This window comes from Rhincodon typus, chromosome 30, assembly GCF_021869965.1.
Source record: "Rhincodon typus isolate 14 chromosome 30, sRhiTyp1.1, whole genome shotgun sequence".
NCBI lineage: Eukaryota > Metazoa > Chordata > Chondrichthyes > Orectolobiformes > Rhincodontidae > Rhincodon > Rhincodon typus.
The window spans coordinates 8,469,749-8,491,896 of record NC_063361.1 but is presented as its reverse complement, the minus strand read 5'-3'; the positions used below and the strand labels follow the sequence as shown (position 1 = coordinate 8,491,896).

The window sequence follows — 22,148 nt, the reverse complement described above, 5'->3', positions numbered from 1 at the left end:
CTCTATGACTCTGCATCGCTTTGCTTTATCTCAAGGTACTGTGAAGGGTGATGGCCCAGTGGTATTAATCACTGGAGTGTTAATCCAGAGACCCAGATAACGTTCTGGGGACCCAGGTTCGAATCCCACCATGGCAGATGGTAGACTTTAAATTCAATAAAATATCTGGAATTAAGAATCTAACTATGACTGTGAATCCATTGCTGATTGTTGGGGAAAAACCCATCTGGTTCACTAATGCCCTTTAGAGAAGGAAGCTGCCATCCTTTCCTGGTCTGGCCTACATGTGACTCCACACCCATAGCAACATGGTTGACTCAACTGCCCTCTGGGCAATAAATGCTGCCTGGTCAGTGATGCCCTCATCCCGTGAATGAAAAGGGGGAAAAAAAAAGTTATCTTCCTCAGTAGAATGTGAAATGTTCCACTTACCTACAACAGCCAGGCTGATCCGATGTTGCACACTCCCATTTCGATCCTTCACCACCAGTGTGTAATAACCAGCATCGTCCATTTGCACATCTTTTATCACCAATTTGGTCTCAGTGTCTGTTGTGTCTACAGAAGTTCGAGAACTATTCAGGATCTGAAATAAGTGGACAAGAGGAACAGATGGTGAAATAGTCCAGATAAAAAAAAGGGAGAAAAGCAACACGACCTAAAAGAGCATTTCAACAGCGCGCACACACACACACACACACACACATTCAACAAAACAGCCAAAGGGTTGTGTAAATGTCCGGTAACAAACCTTAAGTATAATCTAATGGCACGGTGGCATGGTGGTTAGCACTGCTGCCTCACAGCACCAGGGATCTGGGTTCGATTCCAGCTTTGGACAATTGTCTGTGTGGAGTTTGCACATTCTGCCAGAGTCGGCATGGGTTTCCTCTAAAGTACAAGTTAGGTGGGTTGACCATGGGAAGTGCAGAGTTTCAGGGAGAGGGTAGGGGGCTGGGCATGGGCGTGATGCTCTTTGAAGAGTTGGTGTGGAATCTATTTGGACCAAATGGCCTACTTCACACTGTAGGGATTCTATGATTCTAATTCAAATGTTGTGTAGGTGCATAGGCCTTTAAAAAATGCCATCCATGGTGCAGAGAATAAACCAAGAAAGTTAATGGAGTGCTGGCCTTGATATCTAGAGGCCAGGAGTACAATGGTTCAGAAGTTATGCTGCAGTTATACAAAACCTGCTTTGATCCTACTTGGAGTACTGAGAGCAGACCTGGGCACCACACCTTAGGAAGGATATGTTGGCCTTAGATGGAGTTCAATGTAGTTTACAAGAATGTTACTTGGACTTTAGGGGTTAAGTTATGGAGGAGGGATTATACAACATTGGCCCGTTTTCTCTAGAATTGAGAAGTTTAAGGGGTAATCTGATTGACAACGTCAAGATATTAACAGGAAAAGACAGGGTAGATAAAGAAACTATTTTCACTTGTTGGGGTCTCTAGAAGTAGAGGTATAGTCTGAGAATTAGGGCCAGACCATTCAGGAGTTATGAAACACTTCTACACAGAAGGGTGGTAGATGTTTAAAACTCTCTTCCACAAACAGCTGTCGATGCTGGATCAGTTATTAACTTTGTTGCTTAACAAAAAAAAATTAAGAGATATGGGACTAAAGGCCGGTATATGGAGTTAGGCCACAGATCAGCCACAATCTCATTGAATAACAGGAGGTTAGAGGGGCCGAATGGCCTACTCCAGTTCTTGAGATTGGGTTCCAGTCAGAATTCCCAATTGGAATGTTCACACCCTGCCATTAACACCCATTCAGATCTTCAACTGAAGCAGAAAGAACAAAAAAAAAGGAAGTGAAGCAGGAATGAAGTCTTATCAAGCTCACAGTCTTCACAATTCAAGAACAGGGGTGAGGAATTCTACAGTTCTTAGTTTGTAGGGAAAGAATGATTTGAATGGCAGTGAAAAGGAGTGTATTGCTGAAGGAAGAGTTGCTCATGAAGAGGGACAAAAAAGTAATCTAAGAAAGCACTGACGTGATCATACCAAAAGTAGAGAGAGATTGCACTGGTTGAGAGAAAATGTGAATAATAATTCCACGACTCACACTTTTCTAGTGTAGGAGGCTACCAGCTCTCTCTGCATTTTAACTTGCTGCCAATCTTGTGTCTTTTCCCTGTAACGCTGAGGCTTATTTGAATATAAACCATGTGTGTTTGTGCATGAGACAGAGCATGCGTACAGGTGTGGATGTGTGCGCACATGAAAGAGAGCGAGAGAGATAGAGAGATAAGTGAAAAAAACTTGATATTTTGGGTGTTTTTCAATTTTCCATCAGGCAGGAGATACAGAAGCTTGAACACTCACCAGCAAATTCAAGAACAGCTTCTTCCCTGCTGTTATTAGACTGATGAATGGACTCTAACTTCAAATAATGTTGATCTTGCTTTGTGCACCTCCTGTGTGCCTCACTGTGTAAGCACCATATAAAATCGGTGTGTCCTTGTTTGCTAGAATCTGCTTGCAAAACAAAGCTATTCACTGTACTGAGGTAAATATGTGACCAAACCAAACAAACCAGAAACATGAAGTTGATTGTGAAAGATTGTTAAATTGATTGAAGCAATAATTGACAGCTAGCTCAAGTCAAGTGTGACTGCAGGAATAAGAGGCTGCTGGCACAGATTCCACAATTATACGATTCAAGGAAAAAGAAGATTTGAGCAGTTGAATGCACTGGTCTTCCTCCAAGTTCTACAGCAACTGCTAGACTATATGCCAATGTAAACCAGTAGCTCAAGGATCCAATTTTTAAGTACCTGATCTTTCCGTTTCAGCCATATAGCAGCAATGGGTGGAGTTCCTACAACCCCAACATACAGCTCTGCCTGCTGTCCTGCCTTTACCTCCAAGTACGTCTGGGGATCCACTAACTGAGGCGGCTCTGCTGTAACATAAACAGACAAAGATCAAACTCCCTCAAACTGTTTCACTTACAAAATCATATAAAGAAGACACTTGTTCACAAGATGCATAATAAAATTGGCTACATCTCTCCTCAAAGAGGGCCCTCCTATCTCAAAATATTCCTAGTGAGCCTTTGTTGCACTTCCTTGAAATCAAACCTGGCCTCATCCTAGGTAAGGATACCAGAACTGTAATCTGTGTAATGCCACGAAAGCCTTTGTAATTGCGCAGGAGATCAGTTTAGCTCAGTTGGCTGGACAGCTGGTTTGCAATGCAGAGTGATCCCAGCAGTGTGGGTTCAATTCGCGCACAAGCTGAAGTCACCATGAAGAACTCTCCTTCTCAACTTCTCCCCCTGCCTGGGTGGTATGGTGGCACACTGGTTAGCACTGCAGCCTCACAGCACCAGGGACCCAGGTTCGATTCCACCCTTGGATGACTGTCCGGTGTGGAGTTTGCACATTTTCCCCCGTGTCTGCATGGGTTTTCTCCGGGCGCTCTGGTTTCGTCCCATAGTCCAAGATATGCAGGCTAGGTGGATTGGCCATGCTAAATTGCCTGTAGTGTTCAGGGATGTGGTGATTTGGAGGGGGAGGGGTCAGTGTGGACTTGTTGGGCCAAAGGGCCTGTTTCCACACTGTAGGAATTCTATGATTCTACGAGATGTGGCGATCCTCAGGTTAAACCACCCCCAATTATATCTCTAATGACAGTGCAGCCCCATGGTCTGGTAAGACTGTGGCAACTTTACCTGTTTTTAAATTACAATTGAAGCAAGATTTGTTCCCTGTTACACTCTCACACTTGCAATACCGAACTTTTATTGCACTTTATGAAAAAGACCCCACAAATCTCTTCAAACACAAATAGTTACTAGCCTCTCATTTTCCAAAAAAAAAAGTGAATCTTCCTTTCTATTCTTCCTCTGAAATAGTGGATAATTTCAAACTATCCACTTGTAATGCCCCATCACTTAACAGACCCTTTAGCCTCTACAGCTTAGTTTCCCCACTTTTTTTTTTTTTTTAAAAAAATAGAAGTGTTAGCAAACTTGGAAACATTGCATGTAGCCTCCTCATCTGGGTGATTGACAGGGATTGCAAATAACGGAGACCCAAGTACTGATCCTTACAAAATAAAAAGCAAAAAGAACTGCAGATGCTGGAAATCAGAACAAAAAAATTGCTGGAAGAAACTCAGGAGTGGCAGCATCTGTGGAGATAAATCAGAAATAATGTTTCAGGTCCAGTAGCTCTTCCTCTGTACTGTGATTTTTCCATTTCAATTCTGAAGGTCGGTCACTGGACTTGTATATGCTGACTGCTTTCTCTCCACAGATGAAGAGTTTCATGAAGTGTGAAGTGTGGAGCTCATTCATTCTGTTAAAACCCCTTGAGCAAACCTCAAAAGCTCACTATGCACCTCTGAAAAACTGTAGCCAGCACAGTGGGCCCATCTATAAACATGCAGTCACAACCCCCCAGCACAAAGATGGGAAAAAAATCACCTGGTTTAGAAGACAGCTTCTTCCTCGAAGGGGATGAATCTGAAACATGAATAAAATTTAAAAGATTGAAGGGGATATGAACGAGAGGAACATACCATTGAAGACTTTGCAATACGAGATTGAAGGAGTAAGTGAGTGTATTGACTCATACATTTAGTGAAAATAAAATGATTTAAATACAAAAAATCAGATATACTCTTGCAGACAAACAGTTAACCCTCTGAGTTTAAGCAGTTTTTGGATAAAAGTGTTCTGAATGGTTAACCATACATTTCACAGCTTTCCCCAATCACGTCTAATCACCTCTCATGTAACTCGAGTTTTTTTTTAAAAAACTAAAAACTTAATATCTTACCTAACTCGGAGGTTCACTCCCTTGCCTCATCTAAAAAGATGGTAAAAGAGTTCCAATTGTTCATTGCTTTCTTCAAATTTAGTCCTTTAAAACTAACTTTGCGAGCCTCGCTTCTTCTATATTTAGGGCTTGCATCTTTCTCCATTGTCTGGGAAGCCAGGCTCAAACTTTAACGGAGCTATAGCCTGACCTGAGCAACATGCAGCCTCCCTATCAGATTCCAGATTTGCAAAGATGGTTCAGGATGGTCTTCAATTGGTTGATGCCTTCTCGAAAATAACTGAGCATGCTCAACGTAGAGTCCATCTGCCCTGGGGCTCTTCCAGCTTTGCCCACTAACTGGTACAAAACATCCTCTATCAAATGATAATATTGAGCACCAATCTCTTCTGCATTGTGTTGACATGCCAGACCAATATCTGTAAGACTTGTGCCAATACTTACACAAGTAGCACGAGATAAACCAGCCATGACCTGCTGAAAGGGGAGTCTTGATGATGAAAGAATCTTGATGATAAATGGAAAGAATCTAAAAAGGAGTCTTGAATACTTCAGCTGCTGGAGCAGTGATTCCCATCCCAAATGTGACATCAAAATGGGGACAGGGCAGGGTTTGATCCCAAATCAACACTTTGGAAGAAAGTCTTTCATCCGTAGAATCCCTACAGTGTGGAAACAGGCCCTTTGGCCCAACAAGTCCACACTGACCCTCAGAGCATCCCATCCAGACCCATTCTCCTATAACCCACCTAGCCTGCACATCTTTAGACTGTGGGAGGAAACCGGAGCAAACCCACACAGACAGTTGCCCCAGGGGGAAAATCGAACCTGGGCCCCTGGCACTGAGGCAGCAGTGCTAACCACTGAGCCACCGTGCTGCCCAATTGTGCCCCTTTGCCCAAAGCAAATGCACAGTCCCATACAACCTATACACCAGCCTGCATGGCAACCCATTTCATGGCATTTCATCCAGTCTGTACAGAACAAAATGAAATATATACTAACAATGCTACAAAAATAAAAATCTTAAAAACAGCCATTCGTAATTCTCCTTTTAAAAATCCCACTGTTACTATCTCATTTTTATATAAGGATGTAAACACCAAAGCAATGATGGAAAGATAGCACAGGAAGCCAATTTGGTCCTGATTAAATGCCATGTAAACAAAATACACAGCATATCAGCTTGTAAACTATTTTAATATTCGACAATAGATTTTTCTGTAAAATAAAGATAATCAATTATCAGAATTATGATAAGGATTCAACAGTAACCTAGGAGATCTTTTTTTGCCACCTGGACGATGCTAGGATATAGAACTCACCACCTGAATGTGTGTTAAGGAAGAAACATATTGGAAATGCTCGGTTATGTATTCAAAGAGCTGCAGTTTACATTACTATGGATCAAGTAGAAAGTGTGACCGAGCTGGGTAGCTTTTGTTTTCGTTGGCACAGACACAATAGACCCTTTCAATGCTGTAAATTTTCTATATACTTTGTGCGTCCACTTGATAAGGAAGCCCACAGCTTATCAATGGAATTTACTTAGTACATTACAGTCGTGCAATATTTAAATATGCAATGCAAAGGCAATGACATGCATTCCAATCAATCAATGTGCGTTGGTAATTTTTGAGTGGCCACCAACACATGTGCCCTTGCAGGAGGGATATAGATAAAGGTGAATGGCAGGTGTCTTTTCCCTAGGGTGGAGAATCTCAAGGCTAGGAGGCATATTTTTAAAGGTGAAAGGGGTGAAAAAAAAAAAAAAAAAAAAAAAAAAAAAATTTAGAAAAGGACATGGCGGCAACTTTTTTTTTAAAAAAACTGAAGACAGAGTGGTTCATGTGTAGAATGAACTTCCAGAGGAAGCGGTGGATGCAGGTACAGTTACAACATTCAAGACATTTGGAGGAGTTCATGAATAGAAAAGGTTTAGACGGAGAGGGCAGCACGGTGGCTCAGTGGTTAGCACTGCTGCCACATGGCACCAAGAACCCGGGTTCAATTCCACCATTGGGGGACTGTGTGTGGAGTTTGCACATTCTCCCAGTGTCTGTGTGGGTTTCCGCCAGGTGCTCTGGTTTCGTCCTGCAGTCCAAAGATGTGCAGATTAGGTGGATTGGCCATGCTAAATTGCCCATAGTGTTCGGGAATGTGTAGATTAGGTGGGTTGGGGGTGGGGGAAAAAGGGGGGTGGGGTCTGGGTGGGATGCTTTGAGGGACTTGCTGGACTGAAGGGCCTGTTTCCACACTGTAGGGATTTGGGTCAAACCCAGGTGTGACCAGTTTAGTTTGGGATTATGATCAGCATGGACTGGTTCAACCTAAAAAAAGGTCCGTTTCCAGACTGTATGATTATGACCAGCTGTTTTTCGCTCTGTGCTGTATGACTCGGAGACAATAATTGGCAATGTATATTGATAAGGTTGCCCTCTATGGCTTATCAAATCACTCTGCCTCACTGAAGATTGGTAACTCAAAATGTGACCTTTGAAGAATATTGGCATTTTTAGAGCTGTAACCCAAAAGTAGGGCAGCGTGGTCAGAAGGAATTGAGCATAAAACTGGTGAATGAAAATCAACAGCAAGAGGGAGAAGCTGGAGGAAGGTGCATTTGACCAGCTGTAGGTGCACAAAACAGAATAGACATCTCCTTGCACTGTTATTATGAAATACACAGTATAAAGTGGATATATTTTAATACAAATCCTTAACATTACCTTTAGGAAGACTTCTGTTCTTTGTACTCTGTTGGTCATCTTGACTACTGAAGTTGAGGGTTGAAAATTGGGCCATTTCAGCCTTGGCTCCAGCACCATGATGGTTTTCTTCAAATATAGTCTGACTGTCACCAATCCTACCTTCACAGTTAGTGTTGCTCATTTGCTTGGGCAAATGATGGCGTTGCTGAAGAGTTTCAAAGTCTATTAAAACAGAGGACATGCCCTTAGTACCTATCTTGTGTTGTTCTAATTGATAACCTTCAGCAAAATTAATTAATCTGGCCATCAACATCTAAAGACTATCGTGCCACTGCTTTATGCACTGTTCCTTTACTGGCATTATTGGATTATCTTTTTTCATATTACCATGTGGATTAAATGAACCAGTTATTCATGTGAGGATGTCACATGCCAAAAGATTAAAAGATTAGCGAGTTTGTTTTGCTCTCGTTAGTGCAGCAGCAAATACTGCATGAAACAGAAAGCAGAGCTGGGCTATATCCAAAAGGAACAAGCACAATCATAGAATCCCTCGTGTGGAATCAGGCCATTCAGCCCATTGAGTCCAAACTGACCCTCCAAAGAGCATCCTGCCCAAACCCAGCCCCTTACCCAATTACTGTAATGCTGCATTTCCCATGGCTAATCCACCTAACCTGAAAATCTTTGGATGGTGGAATGAAACCCAGAGGAAACCTACACAGGCATGAAGGAATATCGCAGCGATGGCTAAGAGGAGGGAGGGGCACACATCAAATAGAAATCCAACACCATGTGAATATTATGGCCAAAGCTAATGTCTCAATACAAATAAACTCTCAATTCACAGCTGGCCTGCAGCAAAATGAAGTTAGGGCTGTACCTGTCAGATGTCAGACGCCCCATGTTGTGAAGGAGGTCACAATCTCACAATGGCCATCTTATCAAATCATTAACAGTTTTCCCCTGCCCTTGTCCCCACCCCACCATCCTTCATCCCAAATCTGTTGAAGACTTATAATCCCAATACAGTGACAAATCCTCATGTGAATGTTCTTAGCTGTTGCAGATGGCGGCTCAGGCAAGGGGACCTGAAAACTTTGTTTAAGGCTAATTCTTTGCTGTGGTCGGAACAAACTCACTGGATAGATTGGAACATGACTCGTGGGGAAATAAAGTCAGAGTTATACAGTACAGAAACTAACCTTGTGGTCCAGCTCTTCCATGCTGACCAGATATCCTAACTTAATCTAGTCCCACTTGCCAGCATTTGGCCCACATCCCTGTAAATCCTTCCTATACATAAACCCATCCAGATGCCTTTTAAATGTTGTAATTGTACCAGCCTCCACTTTCACACACAGGGTGGTGCATGCATGGAACGAGCTGCCCGAGAAAGAGTTGCTCCTTTAGATCCTTTCTACGTCTTTCCCTTCTCACCTTGAACTTATGTCCTCTAGTTTTGGGCTCTCTTACCCCGGGATAAAGACCTTGACTATTCACCCTAGCCATGGCCCGCATTACTTTATAAAACCTCTGGAAGGTCACCCCTCAGCCTCCAACACGCCAAGGAAAATAGCCCCTCCCTGTAGTTCAAACCCTCCAACCCCGGCAACATCCATGTAAATCTTTTCTGAACCCTTTCGATTTTAAAACATCTTTCCTATAGCAGGGAGATCAGAATCAAATGCGGTATTCCAAAAGTGGTCTAACCCATGTCCTGTACAATTGCAACATGACATCCCAACATCCTATGATGAGAATGGATTTGGGGAACTTTTGTTTAAGGAATTAAAAAAAAAAAAAGAAAAAAAAAACTGGGGAATAGAGGCTGCAACCAGATCAGGTATCACTTCATTAAACATGAAGCAGGCTTGGAGGGCCGAGGGGCCTACTCCTGCTCCCAAATCTTGTGTCCCTAAAGGTACTTCACAGAGGAATAAGGAATTAAGGATGTGATAAGAGGATAGGAGTCAGCTAAACTTTGGCTCAAAAAAAGGGAAGAAAAGCTAGAAAAGTGAAATTTCCTTATATTCAAAGATTGGCACCATCATGGTGGGTGACAGATCATGAGGGGGAGTGAAGAAAATGGTAGGAGATCAACAGGGAGAAGCCAGATTCAGAACAATAGCAAATACAGGAGATTTTGCAGTATTAGAGAAAAAATGGGAAGACAAAATCATGAAAGGGTCGATATATAATGAGAATTGATTGTTTGAGGCACTAGACACCAAAGATCCAATGTAGGTTAGGGACAGCAGGTGCGATGGGTGGTCGTGGCTTGATGCGTCATCGGACTTGTGCAGATTGTAAGAGGAGCAAAGATTGAGAAGGGTGGAGGACCAGAGTCTAGCCAGATGAACATTACAATGTTTCAATCTGGTAATAAACAAATAAAGTAAAAAAGGTACAAATAAGTTTCAACACATGAAGCAGGAACATAAGGAATGAAACAAAATCGGAGAGGTAGAAACATGTCGTCTGTGTGAAGGAAGTAATACGGGGATCAACCAGAACACAGAGGGTGAAAACAGCATCCGTAAATGAGGATTACGAATTGCTTGGAAAGTAGAAATGTTAATGTCATTTTCCTCATTCCCCATGTTCTTGAAGTCCATGTATATATAAAAAAAAAAAAAATCAGCTCTGTTGTCCTGATCCAGTTCTATACATAATACTTAATGATCTGAATCAAAGAAAAAAGTTAATTTGACTTAAATAAAACAAATTGTGGCCAGAATTCTTTTCAGGTTCCATGTGTAACGATCAACAGTATTTTGTGACCTACAAAGGAGTATTCATTAACAGGATGAGGGCATCACTAGTTAGGCAGCATTTATTGCCCATCCCTAATTACCGCAGAGGGCAGTTCAGCATCAACCACTTTACTGTGGGTCTGGAGTCACACGTACGCCATACTTGGTAAGGATGGCAGTTTCCTTCTCCAAAAAGGAGATTAGTGAACCAGTTTTCCTGACAGTTGACAATGGGTTCATGGTCAGCATTAGATTCTTAATTCTGGTATTTTATTGAACTCAAATTCCACCATCTGCTGTGGTGGGATTTGAACTCAGCCCCCAGAATGTTATCCGGGTCTTTGCATTAACAGTCCAGCGATAATACCACTCGGCCAACGCCTCCCCTAGAGTCTAGGATTTTTATTTAGTTTCAATCACTGTACATGCAATAGAACTGTCAATTGTCCTCACTCACCTCGGACTGTCACTGTAGCACTGCAGGACGCCCTTCCTGCAACATTTTCTGCAACACATCCATATATTCCAGCATCCTCTGGCAAACAGTCCTCAACCACCCACTGAGCGACTCCATTGCTGAAAGAAGACCTGCCGAACTTTGCCGTTTGACCTGAAACCAGTTGTGTTCAAGCACCGACATCAGTAAAATAGACTGGCCAACAAAAAATTTTGTGCATTCCAATCAAGTTACATGAATAAATTACATTACTTCGCTGTGCATGTTCAAGCTTTACAGCAGCACTTCCTAAAGTGTGGGCCACAACGTCCCACTGGGATTGGAAAAGAAAAGCAGGCAGGCAGAGTAATGAGACTTGGGCCCTGGGGAGACTCCTCAATATTACAGACAACAAAAACGTAAGGCAAGAAGTGGGTCCTGGGTTAATATCAAGTTGGGCAGCAATTGCTGAATGTCTCCGAAAAAGGAGGTGACCTGCCCAGATTCACAGCTAAATTCTATACAGGGCCCAGTACAGTAGATAGTGTGCAAAGCCATCCTGCACAAGCAAAGGAGGAGGAAAAGAGGGACTTTATCTAGTCCCCTCACTGGAGAATGTCAAGTCCTTAACCGAAACTCCTGAATGTCCATAAAATAATCAGGATTTTAGAAGACAAGCTGAAGTGCAGATTTGTATTGTATTAAAAGTTGATGTATAATGCACAAATACCAAGAACTATAAACTGAACAATATCACACTGCTTTATTGATGTTTATTTTCTGCTGGCATCTGGAATCACATTATTCTCTGTGTTAAATTTACTTAAGCACTGGTTTACAGGTTTTTCCTTTGATATATTCCTCATTTCACTGTGATGGGTTTAAAAAGAAAGAAAAAAATCAGTGCAACTACCCAAGTCAGAGTCATACAGCACAGAAACAGACCCTTCGGTCCAACCAGTCCATGCCAAACATAATCCCAAACTAAAACTAGCCCCACTTGCCTGTGCTTGGCCCATATCCCTCCAAACCTCTTATTCATAGACTTATGTCTTTTAAATATCATGACTGTGCCTGCAGAAACTTCAAACCTGCCTCTTTCAATTATTTCAGACACAGTATTATAACCAAGAACTTTGGGCTTTTGGAGGTACAGCAGTAGCATCCCCATCTTTGAGGCAGGAGACCTTGCTCAAGTCCCATCTGCTCCAGGACATGTGTAATAACACAAGTAAATAAGCAGATGAAAAATATCAATTGTCACCAAGAAAATCGCAACTATTTTTAATAGATGCTATTCAGCACTGATCACCTTGATGCTGACAGAGGCTTCATTTTGCACCATGTTTGACAGCTTTATTGGTCACATGGTTACCATCAAAAAATCCCCCAAACAGAATTCTGCAGGAATTGAAACCATGACAACTGTTTCCTTTGCGTGCAACCAAATTTTTTTTTGGGAGTAAAATAGGCATGAATTATACTACATTACCAATGGAGTCTCCTGCTCCCAATCGACTTGAGCGTTGGTCCCACTGCTAAATTTACTAGTCACCTCAGGGTGAAATCTTAAAAACAGGTACCAGGTCCTTTGATTATAGAAATTAGTGGCTTAACTGGTGTCGAAAGGCCCCGTCAGAAAATTAGTCACTGATGAGCAGATATTGAACCTATATTAATTAGCGTTAATTCAAATAACACCAAAAAGAAATTTGAGATTTCAGTTACTTAACTAATATTGAACTTTTCACTACATATCTACCCATTAATCACATCTGCTGCATCTCCATGATAAGCCTTGGCCAATCAGAATAAACATGCCTGATTTGAATTTAATCTAAAGTAAAATTAACAGTTAACATTTTCTCACTGCATCTCAATGCCATCCATCAGCAGCCTCTTATGATGTTTAAAAATTGTTGTTCCCTTTCTAATTTGTTTCTTTGCATTTCAGTCCTGAAGACGACAAAAAGTTTCACTTTCATGTCTCTTAACAGTAGTTGTGACCTGTACCACAAAAATAATTGTTCAATAAACAGAATACAAATTTGCAATAAATAAATGTGTACCACCTAATTCATATGCTCATATCTAAGTAAAGGCAGTCCATGGGTTACATACAGGTTCAACTTACAAACTTACTCGGAAACAGATTTGTACACAAATCAGAATACAACATGATACCAAATATCGGAGTACAAGATAACATTTGCATGCCAGTTCAAAAACTAGTGGTAATATGGAATTACATTTGTAAGCATGAGCATCCATGTCAGACATCTGTAGGTTGGACACCCACGTATGAAAACAAAATGGAAAGAAGGTATGATTCAACTGTCACAAAAAGAGTGTTTGACAGTGATGAAGTCAGTAATTATTTCTGTATCATGGGTAGGCATGATACATGATTAATGGAGCTGATTTGGTACAATAATTGATGGGTTCACACAAAGAGCTCCAATATTCTGAAGTCAATGAAGGAAAGGCTATCATATGAAGATCATCTTGACATCGAGGACATTCAACTTTGTAATGCATTAACAATTAACAGTCAGTCCATCAAAACAACATTCTGATGTTAGTTAGTTCATACTTTTACAGCATTCAAACCATTCACTAGGGTGAGACTTTTCTTCTCTAAACACTTTCACTCAGATTTGAAATTAACCCCTAAAAATATCTTTGTTCCTTACATTTTGTTTTTGAGAAATGAATTTAATGCAAAGAAATTAAACATCTGGTCTGCAAAGTATTTACAATTCATTAATAAATAAAAACAAATATTTGGGCCCCTTTTGCACAACTTTAGGGGTTGAGATTGGTGGGAAATGTCAAATCAAGTGGTCATGAGCTAAAGGGAAAGGGTAGGTTTCAACCAAAGTGCTAAAATATTATATTATTTGTGCAAATTTGTTTATACAGCCGATTGCATTCAGCAAACATCTGATTCTTTTGCACTCCTGTACAGCGGAAGTTGACATCCTTTTAGATTGGACAGTCTTGAGATCAGCTTCCAACAAGCAGGCTTGAAGGGAAAAAAAAAGAAAAAGAAATCACCAGAATTTATCCTCACCATTTAGATACCAAGTGATAGTGATTGGAGAAGTTCCAGTAACTTTTGCCTGTAGCGTGATGGTGCTGCTTTCATCCACAGTGACATCTGTTAAGGGTTGTGCGAATACAGGGCACTCTGTACATAACAGACAAATGGGTCAGTCAAAAAAAATACAATAGTGCATTAAACTTTACATTAAAAACACATTAAAATGTTGTGTGATTTTTTTTGGTAGAGCAGTCGAGTGCAAATGATGGACCATTTGCAGCGTGGGCTCAGGCTAAAAATTATGACAACAGCCAAATGCATTTCAAACCCATTTCCTGACATGACTTCCATCCAATCAGCACTGCATAGATTTAAACATTTCTCAACATTTACTAACCCACTAGCCCCGTCCGGAATTTCCAGTGGAAGTATTCTGCCATCAATACCATATTAGGTCATTTCATGACATGAGAAACTTGTCAACACCTTTTTAGGTGTGAAATAAAGCGAAAGAATTGACACTATGCCACAAGATGTCTGGGCAGATGTCAGAAAGAAAGGAAAAAAAAAACAAACTTTAAATTTGATTCATTTGTGGGACGTGGACGTCGCTGGTTGACCAGCGGTTATTGCTTGTTCCTCGTTGTCCTTGAAGCTGATGGTGAGTTGCTGCCTTGAACTGTGGGTTAACCCACAATGCCATTAGGGAGAGAATTACAAGATTTTTGACCCAGTGGTCAGTGAAGGAACGATGATATATTTCCAAGTCAGGATGGTGAGTCGGTTAGAGGGGAACTTGAAGGTGGTGCTGTTCCCAAGTTTCTGCTGCTTTTGATGGAAGTTTGGAAGGTGCTGTTGAAAGGATCTTTAGTGAAATTCTGCAGTACATCCTATAGACAGTATGTACTGCAGCTTCTGAACAGTGCTGGAGGGTGTGGATGTCGGCCAATCAAGTGGGCTGCTTAGTCCTGGATGGTATCAAGCTGGAGTGTTGTTGGAGCAACACCCAAAACAGGCAAGTGGGGGAGTATTCCATCACACTCCTGACTAGTGCCTTGTAGATAAGTAGGCTTTGGGAAGGCAGGGGGGCGAGTCACTTGCCACAGTACTCTGTGTCTGACCGGTTCTTGTAGTCACTGTATGAGACCAGTTGAGTTTCTCGTCAATAGTTTTCTAGGATGTTGATAGTGGGGGATTCAATGATCGTAATACCATTGAATGTCAAAGGGGCAGTGGTTAGTTTGTCTCTTATTGGTGATTGTTATTGGCATCATACCAAATTCTAGGCAAAAGTGTTATTTGCCACTTAAATCAGCCCAAGCCTGGACATTGTCCAGATTTTGTTGCATTTGAACCAGATCTGCTTCAGTATCTGAGGATTTGTGAAAAGGTGCTGAATGTTGCACTACTGGCAAACATCCCCACTTCTGACCTTATGATTGAGGGAAGGTCAGTAACAAAGCAGCTAAAAAGATGTTTGGACCTAGGTCACTACCCTGAGAAACTCCTGCAGAGATGTCCTGGAGCGGAGTTGACATACCTCGAACAACCCACAACCATCTTCCTGCATAGCAGGTAGGACTCCAACCACCAGAGAGAGTTTGCCTCCGATACCCATCGATTCCAGTTTTGTTCGGGCTTTGATGCGACATTCTAATCAAATGCAGCCTTGATGTCTGGAATTCAGCACTGTTGTCCATGTTTGAACAAAGGCTGTAGTGAGGTCTGGAGCTGAGCGGCCCCTGGCAGAACCCAAACTGGGCATCACCGAGCAGGTGCTGCTCAATAGCACTGTTGATGACACCTTCCATCACTTTAAAGATGATAGAGAGTGTAGATTGATGGGGCAATATAGTGGGCTGGGTTGGATTTGTCCTTTTGCCTAGAAAGGCTGTACCTGGGCAATTTTCCACATTGTTGGGTAGAGGTCACCTGTTGTCGAGCTATTCCAGGACAGTTACTAGGGGTGCGGCAAGTTCTGAAGCACAAGTCTTCAGTACTATTGCCGGAATGTTGTCAGGGCCCGTAGCCTTCGCAGTATCCAGTGTCTCCAACTGTTTCTTGATATCACGTGGAGTGAATTGAATTGGCTGAAGCCTGGTATCTGTAATGCTGGGGACCACTGGAGGAGGCCGAGATGGATCATCTACTTTGCACTTCTGGCTGAATATTGCTGCAAATGCTTCAACCTTATCTTTTGTGCGAATCAATTGGGCTCTTCCATCATTGAGCATTGGGGATGTGTGGAGCCTCCTCATCCAGTGAGTGGTTTCAAATTATCCACCACCATTCCTGACTCACTGTGGCAGGACTGTAGAGCTTAGATCTAATCCATTGGTTGTGGGATTCCTTAGCTCTGCCTATCACTTCCTGCTTATGCTGTTTAGCGTGCAAGTGGTCCTGTCTGGTCGACTCATCAAGTTGACACCTCATTTTTACATATACCTGATGCTGCACCTGGCACGACTTCCTGCAATCTCCATTGAACCAGGGTTGATCCTCTGGCTTGATGGTAATGGTTAAGTGGGGGATATGCCGGGCCATGAGCTTTCAGATTGTGCTGGAGTACAGTTCTGCTGCTGTTGATGTCCTACAGCACCTATTGGATGCTCAGTCCCGAGTTACTAAATCTGTTCAGAGTTGTAAGCAGTGATAGAGTCACACAACACGATGGAAGTTAGCTATTCTCAATGTGAAGGTGGGATTCATCTCCACAAAAGGACTGTGCAGTGATGTAGGAACTGCAGATCCTGGAGGAGAATCTGAGAACAAGGTGGTGTAGAGCTGGATGAACACAGCAGGAAAGCTGATGTTTCGGGCCGTTTCTGAAGGGTCTAGGCCTGAGACATCAGCCTTCCTACTCCTCTGATGCTGCTCGGCCTGCTGTGTTCATCCAGCTCTACACCTGGTTATCTAAAAAAGAAAAAGAACTGTGCAGTGGTCACTCTTACCAATACTGTCATGGACAGATGTATCTGCAGCTGGCAGATTCGTAAGGTTGAGGTGAAGCAGGTATTTCCCTCGTCATTTTTGACCACTTGCAGCAAACCCAGTCTAGAAACTATGTCTTTTAGAAACCAACCAGTTTGATCAGTAGCACTGCTGCTGAGCCAGTCTTGGTGGTGGACATTGAAATCCTGAGTGCGTTTTGCACCCTTTCCATTCAGTGCTTCCTCCAAGTACTGCTCAACATGGAGGAGCAGTGATTCATTAGCTGAGGTAGATTTGTACATGGTGATCAGCAAAAAGGCTTCCTTGCCCAAAGTTGGTGTTGAGGACTCGAAGGGCAACTCCCTCCTGACTATATGCCACTGTGCTATCACCTCTGGGTCTGTCCTGCGAGTGGAACAGCACATATCCAGGGATGGTGATGGTTTTACTGGATCATCGCCTGTAAGGTAGGATTCCGAGTATGACTTTATTAGACTGTTGTTTGACTGGTTTGAGACATGCTCTTCCAATTTTCACACTCGCCCCAAGATGTTAGTGAGCAGGATTTTGCAGTGTCAATGGGGCTGTTCCTACTGTTGTGTCTTTTCTTGTGCTTAGGTTGATGCTTGGTGGTCCACCTGGTTTCATTGTTTTGTTGAGACTTTGTAGCGACTGATATAACTGAGCAGCTTGCTAGGCTATTTCAGAGGGCAACTGAGGGTCCATGACATTGCTGAGCATCTGGAGTCACACGTGGGCAAGGATGGCAGGTTTCTTTTCCTGAAGGACATCCAGTGAACCAAACGGATTTTTCTAACAAAAATTGACAATGGTTGGTCATCAGTAGATTTTTAATTCTGGCATTTTTTAAAAATTGAATCTCATGGTGGGATTCTAATAGGTCCCCATAACATGAGCCAAGTTTCTAGATAGAGTTCAGCGATACCACCACTAAACCATTGTCTTCTCCTAAAGTTGCATCTTGAAGGAGGAATGGGGATGAGGGGGGTAGAGGGATTTACAGAGCTTTAAGGACTTAGTAGCTAAAGGCATGACCACCAATGGTCTGGATATTAGACCATTATGCATCTTATACAACACACTGCAGTTTTACAATAACTGTTATGTTAAGACTTCCAAGTTAAAAGCTCAAAATGGTCATAAATGCCCCTTTCATTTAGAAATCTTCCTGACCCTACTTGGGAGCAGGGAAGAAACAACAAAATCAGTTGTAGACAGATAAATGGGGGTGAAGATGCACACAAGAGTAACAGGTGCATTTAGCATCAATGCTAAGCTGGCACTGGCTAGGTATGTTCCTCAATGTTAGAACGGTTGACACTTTGATGAGCCAGTTGCAGTAACACTTGCAGAGTTGGATCCAGCGTGCTTGAGAATTTTGGCTCCTGTGAGCCAATAAACAGAAAAAAAATTCCCAAATCTTTGAGAAAATGATTTGATATTTAACAAAAACATTAATTACACAGAAACACAGTAAAGCATCTGGCAAGTTTCCAAGGCCAAATGTTTAGTCCAAAAGTCAGTCGCCAGCTTTTACACAAGTCAGATTTTGGATGGATAGAAAAATCATTTTGTTATAGCATCACCAAATCAGAGACTGTCACCCTGCCCCCCCCCCCCCCCCCCCCAAAAAGGAGGTAAAAAATGTTTATCATATTTTTAGGAAGTGAACAACAACCGAACGGAGACAGATATTTTAGTGCATAGCAATCACTCAAAGCTGTTCAAATTCAAAGACAAAAGCCATATATGATGTCAAAAAAAATTATATAACTGCAATTTTCTACTGTCATAGTACAGAAAGAAACAGGACTTAGCACTAGGAGCATGCAATGAAAGGGCATTAAAAATCCATGAAAATCTTCTGAGCCAAAAGAACATCTCACATTCTATTTAATCCTCACATGTATGACTGCAGATGATCCATCATTCCATAAACCATCAGCTTGTGTGTCATCAAATACATTAGATATCCCACGCTTTGTCCCTCACCATGACACTTAAATGAATGAGATGCCATGAATTTTGGCGATAGAGGGATGGGAGGTTTAGGAAGAGGATTTGAGAAGATTTTTTCACTGAGGGCAATGAATATCTGGAACACATTGCTGGAAAAGGGTGGAGACGTTGGGAACCATCACAACACTCACTCAACACCCATTGAAATTAGCTGATCACTCAAAATGCCAGAATATACAAATCTACAGGCTAAATGCTGGAAAATGGGTCCAGAGTAGATAGGTGCTGATCTGGACACAACTCCCTGCTGTAAAAAAAAACTGACTCCTAATGCAGGAGTATCTGTACAGTTTTTTTTCAATGTTTGATGATTCACTGAAATGTGATAAGCCTGTTTTCAGAGTCTGCTGGTAGATTGTGTAATCTTAGTTTTCTAATGCGGTACAAAACTATTTCTTTAATAAACCTGGTACACCATCCAGGGATAATTTTGATCTCTGCCTTGTGTAATTTTCTTGCTGGTTCTTGAGTGAGTATTTGGATACACCCTCAATAAACAGACCACTTTCATTGATATATTTTACAACTTTGCTCTCCATCTGCAACTGTGTGCTTGGCTACCCTCTTCAGCAACTAAGCTATTTAAAAGGAGTTTCCTTCAATCTGTAATATTCCTGATATATTGATTTATGTAGCTGCTGCACAATTGTTTGCCTGCCCTGAAACCTCAATGCCTTCAAATCTGAACTGGGCTGTGTCTCTAGAGTAGAAGCAATCAGATGCATCTTTTCACAGGGCTGACCTAGGTACAGTGGTCTGAATGGCTACCTCATGTACTGTATGCCTCTACTGTCAGAGCAAACCAGATACGATAAAAGGAAATTCTGTGCAACTTCTACAAGTCTCTGGCAATGTGCACTATCTTGGGAATTCAATCTGAACAATTTGCACATTGTTGCAGACTGATCAGAAGAGGAAGGCTGAAAATGGCAACACTCCCATCTGAAATGGATGATAAAACAAATCCCAACCATGAGTGACATGACCTCCACCTCAAAACAGTGTGCATATTAGTTACAAGGGGTGTGGGTGCAGTGGAGATATTCATTACGTTCGGTTTTGTTGGACAGTTAACAGCATGTATAAGGCTGTTCAGTTAAGTGTTTAATTTGAACATACAATGAATGAGTTGCATATATGTAGGTAGACATACACAACTGGGAAGAGCTCAAACTGCACTACAGAAGTTCCACTTTAAACATTGGTTTATCCAGATTTTATTATTTCAAAAATATATACATGTTATTCATAAAAATAGACATGCACAGTCACTGAAGCAGTTCAGTTCTGTACAGTAGCTAAAGAAAAACACTGGAATTTTACTCTATCCAGCAAATAAACCAAAAAGGAATTTCTGACTTGTACAAGATTATATTTTCATATATTTGAGGCACGAAGAGGGTCCAATAACTGAATGGATCCCCATTTAACTTCAGAAAGACCTCCCCCCCACTGCTCCTTGGCAGCAGCTGCCCCAAGCTTTAGCACGTCCCTCAGCATGTAGTTCTGGACCTTGGAACATGCCAGTCATACAGCACTTGACCTTGCTCTGCAACACCAGCAGGCTACAGGCAGACAAAAGAGCAGCTATCACCAAGTTGGTGGTCCTCCAGGGACAGTTGATGCTTATCTCGGTGTGCATCAGGAGGAAAATAGACCTTAGAGCACAGATTCCTGCATCATGGAGCTGCTTGGGATGAACCTTGACAAAAACCACTGCGAAGGAAGTCTAGAGAGAGATGCAAAGGCACATTCCAGCAGGAGATGTGATAGTGGCTGCGGAGGGGTAGAGACTTTGAGGATGCTGCATTCTGTAGCTATGCTGTGTAATCCACTAGCATGGAATTGCTTGACATGGATTTGAAGCTATTGTTGAATCTGCCCACATTTCAATGCTTTGCATCACCTGCATTCACATTGTTTGGTTTGGGGTGTCACTGACTGGGCCAGCATTTATTTCCTGTCCTCAAAAACATGGTGGCGAGCCAACCTTTTCAGCTGCAGTTTTTCACACCTGTTTGGGATGGAGTGCCAGAATTTTGAACCAGTAATAGTGAAGGAGCAGTGATATTGTTCCTCATCCAGATGGGGTGTGGTTTGGAGGGGAATTCACAGGTGGTAGTGGTGCTCCTGACTATTGACTTGTGCTTCTTGATGGAGGAGGCCATGGGATCGGAATCTTAGACCATTGTCTAAGCAGTCTTATTGAGTTGCTGCCATTCATCTTTCAGACAGTACACACTACTGCCACTGTGAGTCAGTGGCAAAGACAGTATATGTTGGAGGTGGCGGATGGGATGCCAATTCAAATGGATGGTTATACTCCGAATGGAATCAAGCTACATCAGTATTGTTTGAGAAGTAGAGAATAATAAAACACACTGTTGGATTGTAGATGGTGGAAGAGCTTTAAGACAGGAGGCAAGTTACTGACCACAGAATTCTCAGCCTCTGATGTTTTCTTGTCACCACAATACTTATATAGCTGTTTCAGTTCAGGTACAGGTCAATTGCAACTTCTAGAATGTTATAATTACAGGAATTTCAGTAATTGATGTCAGTAAAGTCCAGGGCAATAGTTACATTCTTGGTTAAGATGGTCATTGCCTGGTAGTTTTGTAGCACAGCTGTCACTTGCCACCTTTTAATCCCAAACCTGGATAGGGTCCTGGTTTCCTGCTGATGTACATCAGTATTGGAGGAGTCACAAGTAGCGCTGAACCTGATGCAATTATCAGCAAATGTCCCACACTTCTGATCACATGGAATGAAGTTCAGTGATGAAGCAGATGCTTGGGCCTAGGACACCATCCTAAGGAACTCCAGAGATGTCCTGCAAGAGGGATGATTGGTCTCCAACAATCACAACCATCATCCTTTGTACTAGATAGGACTCCAACCAGTAGAGAGTTTTCCCACTGACTAGACAAGAAATAGGAGCAGGAGTAGGCACTCTGGCCTGTACAGTCTGCTTGACTATTCAAAACAATGACGGCTGATCTTGGGCTAAATAGAAGATGACTGCAGGAAGCTGCAGCAGAGGAATTTACAGAACCTCAAGCCTGGAGCCTCGGATTCTTCCTATTCATAATTTCAATTCCATAGCTTTCTGAAACGAGATCCTTTCTTGCAAACGTGATCTATTACAATCGGAGTTACACATCCCCCTTTGTCCTTCTGTCAGTCTGAAATATTGTATTCTGGAATATTTCCTACCCTGGATCACCTGTAACCATGTCTATGTAATGGAGATTAGATAGAAACCATTTGTTTCTATTTGTGCCACTGATTCATTTATCTTCTTGCAGGTGCCTCATGCATTCAAATAAAGAAACTTTAAAAATTGTTTAAGACTTATATTTCCTGCGATGACCTGTACGCTATTGTATATTTTTAAAGAAAATTCCTTTATCCTTCCTATCCAGCTTTTCTTGGT

At 42.0% G+C, this 22,148-nt stretch overlaps 1 protein-coding gene across 3 annotated transcripts in view; it reads right to left on the bottom strand.

The window, feature by feature from the left end:
- LOC109910570 (myosin light chain kinase, smooth muscle-like) overlaps positions 1 to 22,148 on the bottom strand; it is a 76,967-nt gene that overhangs the window by 32,549 nt on the left and 22,270 nt on the right. For 2 of the 3 annotated variants that reach the window (XM_020509781.2, XM_048614711.1), the window contains exons 2-7: positions 13,772 to 13,888; positions 10,720 to 10,872; positions 7,525 to 7,728; positions 4,444 to 4,482; positions 2,789 to 2,916; positions 433 to 586 (exon numbers count right to left, since the gene is read on the bottom strand). In XM_020509781.2, coding sequence (XP_020365370.2) covers positions 433 to 586; positions 2,789 to 2,916; positions 4,444 to 4,482; positions 7,525 to 7,728; positions 10,720 to 10,872; positions 13,772 to 13,888 — 795 coding nt within the window. The remainder of the gene's footprint in view (positions 1 to 432; positions 587 to 2,788; positions 2,917 to 4,443; positions 4,483 to 7,524; positions 7,729 to 10,719; positions 10,873 to 13,771; positions 13,889 to 22,148) is intronic. The other variant, XM_020509784.2, reaches the window with a different exon arrangement.